We start from the raw sequence: 18091 nt of genomic DNA, 5'->3' as shown, positions 1-18091 counted from the left end.
GCCTATCTCTATTAGGTGTGACTGGCAACTGCAGTGGGTTGAATCCTACTAGTTCAGTGTTTCCCAACTCCAGGCAGGGGTAGAGTAGGCATTTTTGTTGAAGCCCTGGAGAGGCACAGCTGATTGAAAGAGTTGAATCAGGCGCAACAACAACAACAACAAGAAGAACAACACCAATCAATGTGAAGAGTGGGACATCACAGTTGGGCCTTGTGTTCAACATAGCTCAGTATTTGAGTGTGTTTCCCGCGCATGCAAGTAGCTTTGATTTCTTCTTCCTCCATAGTTCCCTAGAACGAACGCCCTCCCCTTTGCAGCAGAGGCCAGGCAAAAGCGCGCGCTTTCTGTGCCAATGGCTTCAATCAGGTCCACCAAACGCAGATAATAAGAGCACCGAGCACCGAAAATTACGTTCTCTCTCCAACTCCAACAAGCACCTGAAAAGCAAAGATACAACTACAAGAAAGCAGACTGGGAAAAATACAGAAATTGCATTACAGACAAGATAACAAATATTGCAGCAACAACGCAGAACCCCAAAGATCTGGACCAGCTGGCGGAGAGAATAGGGAGTATCCTCATCCAGGCCCGGGAAGAGACCATCCCACTTACCACCACCAGACCACCACAACAACTCCCACCACATATCCTCAGTCTCATCAAGCAGAAAAGAAAGATCCGGAGAGACTTTATTAGAACAAGAGCACCCAACCTGAAAACAGAAGTTAATCGGTTGCAAAATCACATCAGACACCAACTCACCCTCCACAAACAGAAACAGTGGACTGCCTTCTATCACCAGCTAGATACAGACACCAACCCCCGGACCTTCTGGCAAAAAATCAAAACAATCAACGGAGACAAAACCAATAACATCATACCTGTGCTAAAGTCTCAAAACCAACTCATCGAAGACAACAAAACAAAAGCAACATTATTCAGAAACCACCTACAAAATGTTCATTCTTGTCCCGACGACCCTCTCTTTGACAAAGACTGGAAAACCATCGTCGACAGAGAAATGCAGAAAACAGTGTACACCTCAAATCCGACACCAGTAGACCATCCCCTCACCCGCTCTGTGAGCATTGAAGAAATCAAGACCCACCTGAAAAAAACAAAAAACAAAGCACCAGGGGAAGACAACATTGACAGCACACTCATCAAACAAGCACCTGACGAATACCTGCACCTTCTTTCCAACCTCTTCACAGCATGTCTCACGGAAGGCTACTTTCCCCTACCCTGGAAATCTGCAGTTGTCACGATGATCCACAAACCTGACAAAGACCCATACAACGTCACAAGCTACAGACCAATCAGCCTCCTCAGTCATGTCGGGAAGCTGTTTGAGCGAGTACTCACCCAAAGACTGAGCGGCCACACCGAGGAAATGGGCCTCCTTGGAATCCACCAAGCTGGCTTCAGGAAAGCAAGATCAACCACCGATAACATTCTAAGACTGTCAGAGGACATCCTTCGGAACTTCAAGAAAAAAGAACTTACCCTGGCGGTTTTCTTTGACATAGAGAAAGCATTTGACAAGATGTGGCACAATGGACTGTGTTACCGGCTCGCAGATTCCAATCTCAAACTACCGCTCTCCATCAGAAACATCATCACCAGCTTTCTCCACAACCGTACAATTAAAGTGAAGGTCTCCACAGCAATATCCTCACCTTTCACCCCGGAGGCAGGTGTCCCACAGGGGGCAGTTCTAAGCCCGCTACTTTTTCTACTCTACATATCAGATATCTACTACCCTCCACCCACCGTAGGTCAAGTCTCACAGTTTGCCGATGACCTCTGCTACTGGTCCAGCTCCAAATGTCCTCAACTTGCTGCAAAAAAACTCCAGAAGTCTATTGAAATGATCGAGTCGTGGTCCAACATGTGGCGAGTAAAATTGAACCCACAAAAGACCCAATGTGTCCTCTTCACAAAAAGCACAGGGAAAAGAACCAGGAAACCCATAGATCTCAAACTCTACGGTGAAACAATAAAAGTAGAAAAAGAAGCAAAATTCCTTGGAGTCACCTTCCAGAAGAACATGCGCTGGACAACCCATATAGCGAACATAGAGAGAGAGGGACGAAAAAGACTAAACCACCTAAAAACGCTGTGCGGAAGAAAATATGGAGCCTCACCTCAGACAGTGCTGAAAGTCTACATCAGCTACATCCGACCCCTCTTTGAATACGCCCTGCCAGCCTGGATAACAGCTTCACCGCAGCAGATGAATCGGCTACAGATAGTCCAAAACATGGCAGCAAAAATGGCTTACAGACTACCAAGATACATCAGCAACCACTACGTTAACAGCATATCTGGACTGACATCAATCAACAACAGACAGTCAGTCATTGGCCAGAAGTTCATCAACAGAGCCACTCACAACCCATCATTGAAGGAAGCCGTAGGACAGGCCAAATGGACCACAGATACACCCATGTCCATAATGCTGAAGCTGACCTAGAAGAGAGGAAGAAAAAAAAGAAAGAAAAGAAAAAAGAAAGGAAAAAAAAAATAAAAAAAATAAGTGTGTATGAAAATGTGTAGATATTTGTGAAAATGTGTAGATACATGTGAATGCACTCCTTAGCACCCTGACCCCTCTCCCCATGCACAGCTGTGAGCTACAATTTTAATGAAGTCCTTTTATCCCTCTTTTATTCCTCCTTTTTCTCCTCTTATTTTTTTTATTTTTTTTTTATTTTTTTTTTTATTTTATTTATTTTTTACCTCTATTTTTAAAACAAAACACCACGAATTAATGTCGGGAAAAGCAAAAAGGCGAAACTAACCGTTCTGATAAAAACCTTAGGGCATTCAGCCTCGGGTGATGCCATGCTGACCACACCCTTCTTCCTTGTTCCTGGCCTGCCCTGCCTCTTCCACTAATCCAATTGTTTCTTATGGACAGAAAAGAGCAGAGGCTCTGAGCTGTCCGATCAGGTCCATTGTCTAATACTAAAATTACGTCATTAATTCACTTGAACTCAGCTAGCGAACACACGATGTCTGGAAGAGGTAAAGGCGGCAAGGGACTCGGAAAAGGAGGCGCCAAGCGTCACCGTAAGGTTCTCCGCGATAACATCCAGGGAATCACCAAGCCCGCCATTCGCCGTCTGGCTCGCCGTGGCGGCGTGAAGCGTATCTCCGGGCTGATCTACGAGGAGACCCGCGGTGTCCTGAAGGTGTTCCTTGAGAACGTGATCCGTGACGCCGTCACCTACACCGAGCACGCCAAGAGGAAGACCGTTACGGCCATGGACGTGGTCTACGCTCTGAAACGCCAGGGACGCACCCTGTACGGTTTCGGCGGTTAAACGCACTCTTCTCGGAACGTCAACATCCCGACTTGAACCCAAAGGCTCTTTTAAGAGCCACCCACATCCGCTTCAAAAGGGTCAAATCCATTATCGTAGGAAACCATGAGCCACTCTTGAGTGGACAGGGAGGGAGTATTCGTGACAGGAGGCTATGTTCAGTGCAGGCTTTGCGTACAGTCGTATTAAACCATGAGCCACTCTTGAGTGGACAGGGAGGGAGTATTCGTGACAGGAGGCTATGTTCAGTGCAGGCTTTGCGTACAGTCGTATTACTGAGGCACCACGGCTGGGAAATCCCCACCAAGTACCAAAAAGGGGGGCCTTATTTCTGGCCATTGTAGGACTTTTTTGGAAACACACCATTCCCCACCAGTGACAGAGCATAGGCTATGGTCTTTGTTAGGGAAGCAAGCCTCTGAGTGGAAGGCTCTTATGCGCGCTCAGCTCCACTGGGCAAATGGCAGGGGCGCCTATGAGAAAGCAGGGGTGTGTCCACGGCCGGCGAATTAGCTTAGCTTCGTCTTCATAAGAGGGAAAGGGCTCTCCACCCCCTCATTCGTTTGTGAGAAGCAGCGAGACATCAGCATCATGCCCGAGCCAGCAAAGTCCGCGCCCAAGAAGGGCTCCAAGAAAGCCGTCACCAAGACCGCAGGGAAAGGCGGCAAGAAACGCCGAAAGTCGAGGAAGGAGAGCTACGCCATTTACGTGTACAAAGTCCTGAAGCAGGTCCACCCCGATACCGGCATCTCCTCCAAGGCCATGGGAATCATGAACTCGTTCGTGAACGACATCTTCGAGCGTATCGCCGGAGAGTCGTCTCGCCTGGCCCACTACAACAAGCGTTCCACCATCACCTCCAGGGAGATCCAGACCGCAGTGCGCCTGCTGCTCCCCGGAGAGCTGGCCAAGCACGCAGTGTCCGAGGGCACCAAGGCCGTGACCAAGTACACCAGCTCCAAGTAAACAGCCCATTTGGAGTGCTGTAGTAACCCAAAGGCTCTTTTAAGAGCCACCCAACCTGTCAGTGAAAAAAGCAAATCCATATGTGTGTGTGTGTGTGTGGAGGACATGTCAAAAAGGGGGGAGAGGGAATAAATGATGCTGACATGAACAGGGTAGGAATGTGTGCATGGCAGTATAACACAGTGAGTGGGATTCCACTCGTGCTCCGATGACTGGAGCCTGTGTAACAGTATAACTTTAGGCCGAACCAGGGACCCTCTGCACACATCATCAACAACAGTCTCAGAGCAAGTGACGTCACCGATTGAAACTAGCCGTTTCACATCCCTTACACACACCTGTACAAGAGGGAGGAGGAGAGAGAAGAAGAGGCTCCAAATCTCTCTCTCTCTAGGCCTATATCAGGGCGGACAAGCACATGGGGCGCCAGCCTCCATAGCGCCGGCCGCACAGCCAGACACCAAGACCCAAAGACACAAAGACCGGCACGAGTGAGTCACGCTGCGGAGTCAAGCGAGGAAGGACTGCGAGAAGGCCACAAGCCTATCTCTCTCTCTCTCTCTCTGACACGCTTTTGAAAGAGACACACAGACAGAGAGAGAGACTACCTAGCACAAGAAAACACACAGGCTCCAAATCCAACTAATAAACTCATACTAATAAAACATCACACACACAGTGCAAGTAAGCATGTCGTTGGACAGTGTATTATTTCATTTGCCTCCTGGACACATGACGAATACAACGTGAAACTAGTCTCAGCCAGGCCTCACAAGTGCATGTGTTTTAAGGTCCCCAAAAGAGCTCTCCTTTAAAACACCAAGGAGCACATCAGGGGACGCCAAACCATTTGATTCCCTTGCCAGACATCTCGGCTCACTCCACAATCAATGGTGCTCGCAATCGGATGCACGTTTAGGCCATTTAGGAGACAAATAGCACAGGAAAAGCAGTGCGCACCGCTCCACCCGACAGTCGAACTGTGAGGTTTTGAGCGAGTCGCAGCAAAATGCACGGGGCTTCTGCAGCCCACATGACTTTATTCTGAACGGACACAAGTCTGCTCGCTGGGCCGTTCGCTTTTGGGCCAAAAACACGGCTCCGTCGGTGACTTTTGGCCCGATATTGGCGACCAGAAAACACAAGTGAAAGAGCATTTGGCCAGCCCGGAGAAGCCGAGCTGGGTGGCTTGAGTCTACATGGTTCTCATGTCGCGTTTAAGGCCAGCCCCCTGCACGGTGTGGAGCTTCAATAGCGCAGAGCAGCGTCTACAGCAAAGTACTCCTCCTCACAGACTACCGTAGTGTTGTAAGTGTGTGTGTTTACCGGACCGAACGACAGACATGGCAGAAGTCGCACCAGCACCCGCCGCCGCCGCGCCGGCCAAGGCACCCAAGAAGAAGGCAGCAGCCAAGCCCAAGAAAGCGGGACCCAGCGTAGGCGAGCTCATCGTCAAGGCGGTGTCCGCCTCCAAGGAGAGGAGCGGCGTGTCCCTGGCCGCGCTCAAGAAGTCTCTGGCGGCAGGCGGCTACGACGTGGAGAAGAACAACTCCTGTGTCAAGATCGCCGTCAAGAGCCTCGTCACTAAGGGCACCCTGGTCCAGACCAAGGGCACCGGTGCTTCCGGCTCCTTCAAGCTCAACAAGAAGGCCGTCGAGGCAAAGAAGCCCGCCAAGAAAGCCGCAGCCCCCAAAGCTAAGAAGGTGGCCGCCAAGAAGCCCGCCGCCGCCAAGAAGCCCAAGAAGGTAGCAGCCAAGAAGGCCGTGGCCGCAAAGAAGTCCCCCAAGAAGGCCAAGAAGCCCGCTACACCCAAAAAGGCCGCCAAGAGCCCAAAGAAGGTGAAGAAGCCCGCCGCAGCGGCCAAGAAAGCGGCCAAGAGCCCCAAGAAGGCTACCAAGGCAGCGAAGCCCAAAGCCGCCAAGCCCAAGGCGGCCAAGGCCAAGAAGGCAGCCCCCAAGAAGAAGTAAACCTATTACAAACAGTGTTCTTTCTACTCGACACATGTTGTTACCACAAAAGGCTCTTTTAACCTTTCTGATCTCCCCATCCCGGATCCGGGTTCGTGAATACAGACTCAAGCTCATTACCATAACGCAACGTTAACTATTCATGAAAATCGCAAATGAAATGAAATAAATATGCTAGCTCTCAAGCTTAGCCTTTTGTTAACAACACTGTCATCTCAGATTTTCAAAATATGCTTCTCAACCATTGCAAAACAAGCATTTGTGTAACAGTATTGATGGCTAACGTAGCATTTAGCATTAACATTCAGCTGGCAACATTTACACAAAAAAACAGAAAAGCATTCAAAAAAATCATTTACCTTTGAAGAACTTCAGATGTTTTCAATGAGGAGACTCTCAGATAGCAAATGTTCAGTTTTTCCTGAAAGATTATTTGTTTAGGACAAATCGCTCCGTTTTCTGCGTCACGTTTAGCTATGAAAAAAACCCTGTATCCAGGATTGTGTAAATCTATCAGCAAGCTCATTAGCATAACACAACGTTAACTATTTATGAAAATCGCAAATGAAATGAAATAAATATGCCATCTCTCAAGCTTAGCCTTTTGTAAACAACACTGTCATCTCAGATTTTCAAAATATGCTTCTCAACCATAGGAAAACAATAATTTGTGTAAAAGTAGCTAGCTAGAGTTAGCATTTCGCGTTAGCATTTAGCGTTAGCATTAGCGTTAGCATCCAGCACGCAACATTAACAAAAACATAAAAGCCTTCAAATAAAATCATTTACCTTTGAAGAACTTCTGATGTTTTCAATGAGGATACTCTCAGTTAGATAGCAGATGCTCAGTTTTTCCAAAAAGATTCCTTGTGTATTAGAAATAGCTCCGTTTTATACATCACATTTGGCCACCAAAAAAAATCCATAAATTCAGTCCTCAAAACGCAAACTTTTTTCCAAATTAACTCCATAATATCGACTGAAAACATGGCAAACGTTGTTTAGAATCAATCATCAAGGTGTTTTTCACATATCTCTTCATTGATACATCGTTCTTGGACACATGCTTTCTCCCCTGAATCAAATGGTAAAGTGGAAGCAGCTGGCAATTGCGCACCGAATTCGACGCAGGACACCAGGCGGACACCTGGGAAATGTAGTCTCTTATGGTCAATCTTCCAATGATATGCCTACAAATACGTCACAATGCTGCTAAGACCTTGGGCGAACGACAGAAAGTGTAGGCTCATTCGTTGCGCAATCACAGCCATATAAGGAGAGAATGGAAAACAGAGCTTCAGAAATTCTGCTAATTCCTGGGTGATGCATCATCTTGGTTTCGCCTGTAGAATGAGTTCTGGGGCACTTACAGACAAAATCTTTGCAGATTCTGAAACTTCAGAGTGTTTTCTTTCCAAAACTGTCAAGAATATGCATAGTCGAGCATCTTTTCGTGACAAAATATCGCGCTTAAAACGGGAACGTTTTTTATCCAAAAATGAAATAGCGCCCCTAGAGCTCTAACAGGTTATTAAGAGCCACCCACCTCTTTCCATAAAAGCGCATGTCATTCCATTCCACCTACCTACCCGTGGTGCAAAAGAAATGAAATGAATGACTTTTACGCACCACATTTTCGAGTGGCTAAATGACTTTACATTTGTCACTCAAGAGTGCAGCACCCTCACCAGTCAACATTGTTGTGATGTGTTAGAATTGGCATGTCACATTGATCCTGATAATAAAAAGCATACATACTATAGTGGGTTGGACAGCAGCCATTGGTATTATGAGCCACTCTCGAATTGATTGATACATGTTTCAGTGATTTGAGTAGTCACTTTGGCGCTCCCGCCAACGTGAAAAAGTCACAAAAGTCGGAGGGAAACAGAGTAGCCTAGCCCTCGTCACTCTGCTGCCTGCCTGCCTGCCTGCGGGCGGGTGGGTGGGGGCGGGCTTAGGGCTGACTGCCTGTCTGTCTGTCCCTCCCTCACTCCAATTGGATAAGGCCACACCGGTCCGGTGGCCAATCGATGGCTTTTGTGGCGAGGTATAAGTAAGGCTCTCGAGGTGGCCAGCGGCTCATTCAGACTTTCTGTGACATACTGAAGCTACCAATATGAGCGGAAGAGGCAAAACCGGAGGCAAGGCCAGGGCGAAGGCAAAGACACGTTCATCCCGTGCCGGGCTCCAGTTCCCCGTGGGCCGTGTGCACAGGCTGCTGCGTAAAGGCAACTACGCCGAGCGTGTGGGCGCTGGCGCACCAGTGTACCTGGCCGCAGTGCTCGAGTACCTGACTGCTGAGATCCTGGAGTTGGCCGGAAACGCTGCCCGTGACAACAAGAAGACTCGTATCATCCCCCGTCACCTGCAGCTGGCAGTCCGTAACGACGAGGAGCTGAACAAACTGCTTGGCGGCGTGACCATCGCTCAGGGTGGTGTTCTGCCCAACATCCAGGCAGTGCTGCTCCCCAAGAAGACTGAGAAGGCCGTCAAAGCCAAGTAAAATCGCTGGTGCGGCTGCAACTTGACTACTCAACCCCCAAAGGCTCTTTTAAGAGCCAACCACCTAGCTCAACAAAAGCGCAAAGTGTCCTTTCTATGCCTGGCCAATTATTTGGCGTGTTAGATACACACACACATACACGGCACCGTATCAAGTGCCCACATGAGGCCTAAATGAAGGATAACAACTAGTAGGCTAGAATGAGAGCATTATTGCGCGTCAAGTGTAACGTTGCTCGCGGCCCTAACAAAAGACCCAAGCGCGCCTCGGCGAGGGTGGGGGTTGCATTTTGGGGCGGCACGGAGAGGCCGAGCCTCCCGTCCAATGGGCGGCGGAGGAGGCCTCCGCAACGGGCCAATCAGGGCGGTGCGGAGATGGTGACCAATGAGCAGACGCCGCTGCCGGCTTTATAAACTTCACATAGGCATTTTGAGGCTATACTCCGACTGTGAAAGAAGGAAGCTAGCTAGCGCCATGGCCAGAACCAAGCAAACCGCTCGCAAATCCACCGGTGGCAAAGCACCCAGGAAGCAGCTCGCCACCAAGGCTGCGCGCAAGAGCGCCCCGGCCACCGGCGGCGTGAAGAAGCCTCACCGTTACAGGCCCGGCACCGTGGCTCTTAGAGAGATCCGTCGTTACCAGAAGTCCACTGAGCTGCTGATCCGCAAACTGCCTTTCCAGCGCCTGGTGCGAGAAATTGCCCAGGACTTTAAGACCGACCTGCGCTTCCAGAGTTCCGCAGTGATGGCCCTGCAGGAGGCAAGCGAGGCTTACCTGGTCGGCCTGTTCGAGGACACCAACCTGTGCGCCATCCACGCCAAGAGGGTGACCATCATGCCCAAGGACATCCAGCTGGCCCGTCGTATTCGCGGAGAGCGCGCATAAACGATGACCTGATCTCCAAAATCCCCCAAAGGCTCTTTTAAGAGCCACCTCCATATTTCAGTCAAAAAGGCACAATTGTTCCATTTGTACACGCCCCTTTCCCACCGTGTATGTTCCCTGTTCTCGAGTCACTACAGACCGTGGTTCGATTCCAGGCTGTATCACCACCGGCCGTGATTGTAAATAAGAGTTGGTTCTTAACTGACTTGAGTCGTTTCAATAACGCTCTCTATATGTGATTAGATGTATGCCTAGAGTAGAAGAGGGGAAAAATACACTAGCAGTAATGAGTGATAGTAATGATATAGGGCAAAAAGTGTTAAAAATGGTCACTATGTAGCTAAGAACAACTGACTTTGAAAGTCCCATGTTGCAGTGCCGCTGATGAGAGGGGAAAAGTTTACCGTGGAGCACGGAGGCCATCTAGTGGTTAAACGCGGGTACTGTCAGCGTGTGAGCACGTCATAGTGGCTCCCTATTGGTATTTGATCTTCAGGCCAGCGTTTCCCAAACTCGGTCCTCGGGTCCCCAAGTGGGGCACGTTGTGTTTTTTCGATTCCAATTGCTCTTGGAATGAGTCTGTCTATTCCTTTGTGAAAATGGCCATTCAATGATTTCTGGGCCATGTGACATTCCTCGATGGCCCCAAAAATCCATGTTTTGATCCGATCATTACAACGTTAGCTGTGTGCACCCCATAATTCATGCGACTGACTAAGCTATTGAAAGTAAAATGATATATCTCTGTCCGGCGCAAGTGAAAGGTGGTCGAAAAAAATTGTTACCAACGTTGTGGTTGAAGGTACAGGAAATGTTGTAGGCCACCAAATTAGACGTGATATTATTAAGTCGCCCTTCTGTGCTTGTTTGTGTGCGTGCATAGGTAAGTTGTTTCGATATGGTGGAATAAATGGAGAAATGAAAGGAATGTATTTAGTGGGATGAATTCAGTGTGCGATTGAATATTCCAATGCCATACCCATTGATAGGCCTTTAGACTAGATCCGAGATCCCTTAAGAGAAAAGGTATCAGGACAGCAGGAATCAATAGATGTAATCGTCAAGGGCTTGCAAAACAGCTGTTACGAAGCTGCCGGGATGATTGCCCTATTAGTAGTTGACCAATTACAGAATAGCAATCACCAATGCAGGCAGGTACGTGGTGATTGCTGCATTGGCTTCGTAAATAGGCTTCATAGGAACTAAATGGCTCAGCACATGACACCTTCACAGTGCAGAATATTTGATACTATTGACTCCGGTTGAGTAGAGTCGTGTGTCTTTGGCGTGATTTGAAGTCGACTTCTGATGTGGGATTTAGTTCATTTTTCAAAGAAGATTTGCTGACGAATCGAAACCCCTTGACCAAATGATACGACAAAGTAAAGGCCCTAAATACAGGCTGCCAGTTAAATGCAGCAATGACACGGCTAAAGTGTGTCATTGCAGGACAAAAGAGCAGGAATTGTCTGCTGTTGCATCTTCACTCATGAGACAGGTAATAGGGGAGCTCCGTGGTGCTGAAAAGGACAGCGCCCCTGGCCATTTGCCAAGGCCTATTTCCCGTTGGAGGGATTTTTGACATGCTATAGGCACAGTTCAGTACACCCCTCACCCCTATCCTGTAATTGGTCCCAGAATCATCCACTTGATTCCCGACCACCAACCGATTGTCGTGGGTGCATTGGTGTAAAATGTGGTCGTCGAGATCAGGTTCTATGGCATCTGTACCTTTTTTTGGAGCTACCTACACCAGTAGGGGAGCTTACAGATAAAGAGTGCACTAGGCTAGAGAGAAAAGTAGCATTCCGTTTTTCATTTTCTCTCTTTTGATACTTGAGAAACATAGATTCACATGACGTCCAAATCTGCAAGAGACAAAAGCAGCAGAAAATCAGCAGGTGAAGAAAAGGGTTAAGTGAATATGATTTAAGAGCAGTCAAATGAAGTAATAGTGACATAGATTGTAAGAAATGAAATGTACCATGTGAACATTGCATTGTGGCTTTAGAAGAGCATGTATTTGTAGATGAATGACAGATTAGGTTTGGTGACAAAGTAACTGTATAATTTGAGGTACTCTACATGAGCATGTGTTTGCCTATTTGATGATCTGTTGTAGTTAATGTTTGATTTTGAGCACATACTTGTTGTGACAATTGCATCAGGTTGAGGGAGAAATGGTCTGTGTGGCCATTGTGAGTGGCACTTCTGATCCAGCAGGTGGTGTTAAGATCCCTCCCTATGTGGCTTTGAATGATGAGCCAGTGTTGGCAAAATGACTTGTGGTCCAGCGGGTGGCGGTGAAATGCCTCCCTATCTATATGACTTGCCCTATTCCTTTGACATTGTTCACTTGATTGGAGATGATTCCGGTCTTCTTCATGAGCACTCCTGCATGTCTTCCTTCCTGTCTTGCCATGTGGGTTCCACGGAGGTGTGTGTTTTTGTTAGATATCACTGGGCACATTCCTAACGTGGAGGTGGTTTGCATAGCTCATGTCATGTGGATATATAAAGTATTGTATTGTAAGGTATGTTAGTCTACGGACGGTCTGACATTGCTCGTCCATATATTGATGTATTCCAATTGCATTTGGGTGTATTGTGTGGAATGTTGGAACATGGTTAGATATTACTTGTTAGACTTGACTGTGCTGTTGGAGCTAGTAACACAAGCATTTCCGACATCTGCTAAACAGGTGTATGTATATCTCTCTAGTCACCCCCAAAACCAATTCTTTCTTTGGCCGCCTCTCCTTCCAGTTCTCTGCTGCCAATGACTGGAACGAACTACAAAAATCTCTGAAACTGGAAACACTTATCTCCCTCACTAGCTTTAAGCACCAACTGTCAGAGCAGCTCACAGATTACTGCACCTGTACATAGCCCACCTATAATTTAGGCCAAACAACTACCTCTTTCCCTACTGTATTTAATGAATTTATTTATTTTGCTCCTTTGCACCCCATTATTTTTATTTCTACTTTGCACATTTCTTCCATTGCAAATGTACCATTCCGGTGTTTTACTTGCTATATTGTATTTACTTTGCCACCATGGCCTTTTTTTGCCTTTACCTCCCTTATCTCACCTCATTTGCTCACATCGTATATAGACTTGTTTATACTGTATTATTGACTGTATGTTTGTTTTACTCCATGTGTAAGTCTGTGTCGTTGTATGTGTCGAAGTGCTTTGCTTTATCTTGGCCAGGTCGCAATTGTAAATGAGAACTTGTTCTCAACTTGCCTACCTGGTTAAATAAAGGTGAAATAAAAAAAAGAATAAACAAATAAATGTGTCTATTTGATTAGGATTAGGACTTTTCCTCTATGTGTCGCACTTCCATTTCCACTTTATGTCCCCGTTAGGGAGCTGTCATTTATGCTGCAGGCTAATTACTACCAATGTCATTGTGGTCCAAGTTCAACTCCTAGCCTATAGGGTGTGGTAACAGGCCCTCTTTTATTTGTTGTTGTACTCTGCATGTGAAGTATCTGCACTGCAGCCTATAGAGGAACTAAGCCCTTGATAATAGGGGAACGTAAGCTGTTGAACACAAACTCCCAGTCCTATGATGTTGCTCTGTGAAGGAGGTTAGCTTTTCAGCATTCAATTCCTGGCAGCCTTCTTCTCCCTGGTTGATTTGTGAATGTGAGTGATTCGAGAATGTTTGGCTTGGGTATCCAAGGTGTTTGAGATTGTTGAGGACCAGTGTTCCGAGGGGCTGACTGTGACATCATAAAGCGGAATGTAGTTAGCGTGCTGTTTGAGGGATTCCAATTCAGTCCGTTGCGGCCTTCCAGGCAGTGCAGTTGTGCTTCAAGTGTGCTCTCTGTGTGATGACTTGTTGTGCCTACACGGAGTACAGCTACGAACGGACGTGGCATTTGGGGTAAGCCTAAGCCTTTTCGTAACCTTAACCTATTTCTTCTAACTTGCTATGACAAAGTGCTTTGATGACACTAGTTGCATCCCAGCTAGTTGAACGCTTGTCAGTCGTTCTCCTAAAAGGCAACCTCTGTTGCTCGATGTACTAAACCGAGGGCCGGCAGCCACTAAGTACATGTAAGAGACAATTGTGGCAACAATAAGTTGTAAGATGATACCTAGTCACATCTGAGATGTGAATCAACTGCACCGATTGGTCAATCGCCAGTATGTGCCCTTGGGCCTCATTTGTCCCCTTTAAAATGACCTGTTGAGATCATTCAATGCAACATCTGAGGCTCTCTGGCCTATAAAGGATCCACCTCATACCACTATTTCCGTAATATAAGGCTATGTTATTGTTTTTTGAAAAAAGTACCATACAATATTTGCACATCCCTATCACCTCTGTACGCATAGGAAAATGATCCCTTTATTGTGTGTGTGTTGGGTGGGTGTCTGAGGAATGTTTTACTGCATTTCAGCTTGCAGAGGTATCACCACCCGTCCCATGGCCACCTGGATCATGTCTAGGGAAGAAAAAGAAGAATGACGTTATTACATGGCCTTCAAGAGCTACATGACTGCTGAGGTGACATTACGGACCCCTTAGGATTTGTGGCATTCCTTGTGTATTTGTTTCCCGTTTGTGCCACTTCGTTTCTCCTTTGTACTTGTGACACTATTTGAGGTTTTTAACGCCTATCTCTATTAGGTGTGACTGGCAACTGCAGTGGGTTGAATCCTACTAGTTCAGTGTTTCCCAACTCCAGGCAGGGGTAGAGTAGGCATTTTTGTTGAAGCCCTGGAGAGGCACAGCTGATTGAAAGAGTTGAATCAGGCGCAACAACAACAACAACAACAAGAAGAACAACACCAATCAATGTGAAGAGTGGGACATCACAGTTGGGCCTTGTGTTCAACATAGCTCAGTATTTGAGTGTGTTTCCCGCGCATGCAAGTAGCTTTGATTTCTTCTTCCTCCATAGTTCCCTAGAACGAACGCCCTCCCCTTTGCAGCAGAGGCCAGGCAAAAGCGCGCGCTTTCTGTGCCACTGGCTTCAATCAGGTCCACCAAACGCAGATAATAAGAGCACCGAGCACCGAAAATTACGTCAATACCTCAAATCCGACACCAGTAGACCATCCCCTCACCCGCTCTGTGAGCATTGAAGAAATCAAGACCCACCTGAAAAAAACAAAAAACAAAGCACCAGGGGAAGACAACATTGACAGCACACTCATCAAACAAGCACCTGACGAATACCTGCACCTTCTTTCCAACCTCTTCACAGCATGTCTCACGGAAGGCTACTTTCCCCTACCCTGGAAATCTGCAGTTGTCACGATGATCCACAAACCTGGCAAAGACCCATACAACGTCACAAGCTACAGACCAATCAGCCTCCTCAGTCATGTCGGGAAGCTGTTTGAGCGAGTACTCACCCAAAGACTGAGCGGCCACACCGAGGAAATGGGCCTCCTTGGAATCCACCAAGCTGGCTTCAGGAAAGCAAGATCAACCACCGATAACATTCTAAGACTGTCAGAGGACATCCTTCGGAACTTCAAGAAAAAAGAACTTACCCTGGCGGTTTTCTTTGACATAGAGAAAGCATTTGACAAGATGTGGCACAATGGACTGTGTTACCGGCTCGCAGATTCCAATCTCAAACTACCGCTCTCCATCAGAAACATCATCACCAGCTTTCTCCACAACCGTACAATTAAAGTGAAGGTCTCCACAGCAATATCCTCACCTTTCACCCCGGAGGCAGGTGTCCCACAGGGGGCAGTTCTAAGCCCGCTACTTTTTCTACTCTACATATCAGATATCTACTACCCTCCACCCACCGTAGGTCAAGTCTCACAGTTTGCCGATGACCTCTGCTACTGGTCCAGCTCCAAATGTCCTCAACTTGCTGCAAAAAAACTCCAGAAGTCTATTGAAATGATCGAGTCGTGGTCCAACATGTGGCGAGTAAAATTGAACCCACAAAAGACCCAATGTGTCCTCTTCACAAAAAGCACAGGGAAAAGAACCAGGAAACCCATAGATCTCAAACTCTACGGTGAAACAATAAAAGTAGAAAAAGAAGCAAAATTCCTTGGAGTCACCTTCCAGAAGAACATGCGCTGGACAACCCATATAGCGAACATAGAGAGAGAGGGACGAAAAAGACTAAACCACCTAAAAACGCTGTGCGGAAGAAAATATGGAGCCTCACCTCAGACAGTGCTGAAAGTCTACATCAGCTACATCCGACCCCTCTTTGAATACGCCCTGCCAGCCTGGATAACAGCTTCACCGCAGCAGATGAATCGGCTACAGATAGTCCAAAACATGGCAGCAAAAATGGCTTACAGACTACCAAGATACATCAGCAACCACTACGTTAACAGCATATCTGGACTGACATCAATCAACAACAGACAGTCAGTCATTGGCCAGAAGTTCATCAACAGAGCCACTCACAACCCATCATTGAAGGAAGCCGTAGGACAGGCCAAATGGACCACAGATACACCCATGTCCATAATGCTGAAGCTGACCTAGAAGAGAGGAAGAAAAAAAAGAAAGAAAAGAAAAAAGAAAGGAAAAAAATACAAAAAAATACAAAAAAATAAAATAAAAATAAAAATACAAAAAATAAGTGTGTATGAAAATGTGTAGATATTTGTGAAAATGTGTAGATACATGTGAATGCACTCCTTAGCACCCTGACCCCTCTCCCCATGCACAGCTGTGAGCTACAATTTTAATGAAGTCCTTTTATCCCTCTTTTATTCCTCCTTTTTCTCCTCTTATTTTTAAAAAAAAAAAAATTATTTTTATTTATTTATTTTTATTTATTTATTTTTATTTATTTTTTACCTCTATTTTTAAAACAAAACACCACGAATTAATGTCGGGAAAAGCAAAAAGGCGAAACTAACCGTTCTGATAAAAACCTTAGGGCATTCAGCCTCGGGTGATGCCATGCTGACCACACCCTTCTTCCTTGTTCCTGGCCTGCCCTGCCTCTTCCACTAATCCAATTGTTTTTTATGGACAGAAAAGAGCAGAGGCTCTGAGCTGTCCGATCAGGTCCATTGTCTACTACTAAAAAAAAATTTTAAAAAAATTACGTCATTAATTCACTTGAACTCAGCTAGCGAACACACGATGTCTGGAAGAGGTAAAGGCGGCAAGGGACTCGGAAAAGGAGGCGCCAAGCGTCACCGTAAGGTTCTCCGCGATAACATCCAGGGAATCACCAAGCCCGCCATTCGCCGTCTGGCTCGCCGTGGCGGCGTGAAGCGTATCTCCGGGCTGATCTACGAGGAGACCCGCGGTGTCCTGAAGGTGTTCCTTGAGAACGTGATCCGTGACGCCGTCACCTACACCGAGCACGCCAAGAGGAAGACCGTTACGGCCATGGACGTGGTCTACGCTCTGAAACGCCAGGGACGCACCCTGTACGGTTTCGGCGGTTAAACGCACTCTTCTCGGAACGTCAACATCCCGACTTGAACCCAAAGGCTCTTTTAAGAGCCACCCACATCCGCTTCAAAAGGGTCAAATCCATTATCGTAGGAAACCATGAGCCACTCTTGAGTGGACAGGGAGGGAGTATTCGTGACAGGAGGCTATGTTCAGTGCAGGCTTTGCGTACAGTCGTATTACTGAGGCACCACGGCTGGGAAATCCCCACCAAGTACCAAAAAGGGGGGCCTTATTTCTGGCCATTGTAGGACTTTTTTGGAAACACACCATTCCCCACCAGTGACAGAGCATAGGCTATGGTCTTTGTTAGGGAAGCAAGCCTCTGAGTGGAAGGCTCTTATGCGCGCTCAGCTCCACTGGGCAAATGGCAGGGGCGCCTATGAGAAAGCAGGGGTGTGTCCACGGCCGGCGAATTAGCTTAGCTTCGTCTTCATAAGAGGGAAAGGGCTCTCCACCCCCTCATTCGTTTGTGAGAAGCAGCGAGACATCAGCATCATGCCCGAGCCAGCAAAGTCCGCGCCCAAGAAGGGCTCCAAGAAAGCCGTCACCAAGACCGCAGGGAAAGGCGGCAAGAAACGCCGAAAGTCGAGGAAGGAGAGCTACGCCATTTACGTGTACAAAGTCCTGAAGCAGGTCCACCCCGATACCGGCATCTCCTCCAAGGCCATGGGAATCATGAACTCGTTCGTGAACGACATCTTCGAGCGTATCGCCGGAGAGTCGTCTCGCCTGGCCCACTACAACAAGCGTTCCACCATCACCTCCAGGGAGATCCAGACCGCAGTGCGCCTGCTGCTCCCCGGAGAGCTGGCCAAGCACGCAGTGTCCGAGGGCACCAAGGCCGTGACCAAGTACACCAGCTCCAAGTAAACAGCCCATTTGGAGTGCTGTAGTAACCCAAAGGCTCTTTTAAGAGCCACCCAACCTGTCAGTGAAAAAAGCAAATCCATATGTGTGTGTGTGGAGGACATGTCAAAAAGGGGGGAGAGGGAATAAATGATGCTGACATGAGTAGGAA

The 18091-nt window shown here is 47.3% G+C and overlaps 2 protein-coding genes across 2 annotated transcripts; both read left to right on the top strand.

Annotated features, from left to right (window-relative positions):
• Positions 1 to 2986: 2986 nt before the first annotated feature.
• Positions 2987 to 17125, top strand: LOC118940446. The gene is made up of 5 exons (XM_036949930.1): positions 2987 to 3310; positions 4048 to 4058; positions 5072 to 5078; positions 9224 to 9573; positions 16739 to 17125. The coding sequence occupies exons 1-5, from the start codon at positions 3018 to 3020 to the stop codon at positions 17062 to 17064; spliced, it is 987 nt and encodes a 328-aa protein (XP_036805825.1). The 5' UTR covers positions 2987 to 3017; the 3' UTR covers positions 17065 to 17125.
• Positions 17126 to 17514: 389 nt separating this feature from the next.
• On the top strand, positions 17515 to 18084 carry LOC118940445 (histone H2B). Its single transcript, XM_036949929.1, has one exon. The coding sequence runs from the start codon at positions 17569 to 17571 to the stop codon at positions 17941 to 17943; it is 375 nt and encodes a 124-aa protein (XP_036805824.1). The 5' UTR covers positions 17515 to 17568; the 3' UTR covers positions 17944 to 18084.
• Positions 18085 to 18091: the final 7 nt, after the last annotated feature.

This window comes from Oncorhynchus mykiss, chromosome 17 (genome assembly GCF_013265735.2).
Source record: "Oncorhynchus mykiss isolate Arlee chromosome 17, USDA_OmykA_1.1, whole genome shotgun sequence".
Classification (NCBI taxonomy): Eukaryota; Metazoa; Chordata; class Actinopteri; order Salmoniformes; family Salmonidae; genus Oncorhynchus; species Oncorhynchus mykiss.
The sequence above is the reverse complement of the archived record's forward strand: the minus strand, read 5'-3'. Positions and strand labels throughout refer to the sequence as shown.

Bases quoted from the DNA above. Each gene is read 5' to 3' on its own strand.
- LOC118940446 (XM_036949930.1), top strand. From the start codon at position 3,018: ATGTCTGGAAGAGGTAAAGGCGGCAAGGGACTCGGAAAAGGAGGCGCC. The intron at 9,574-16,738 runs GCGCCATCCACG...ACTTGAACTCAG, and splicing joins GTTCGAGGACACCAACCTGT to CTAGCGAACACACGATGTCT.
- LOC118940445 (XM_036949929.1), top strand. From the start codon at position 17,569: ATGCCCGAGCCAGCAAAGTCCGCGCCCAAGAAGGGCTCCAAGAAAGCC.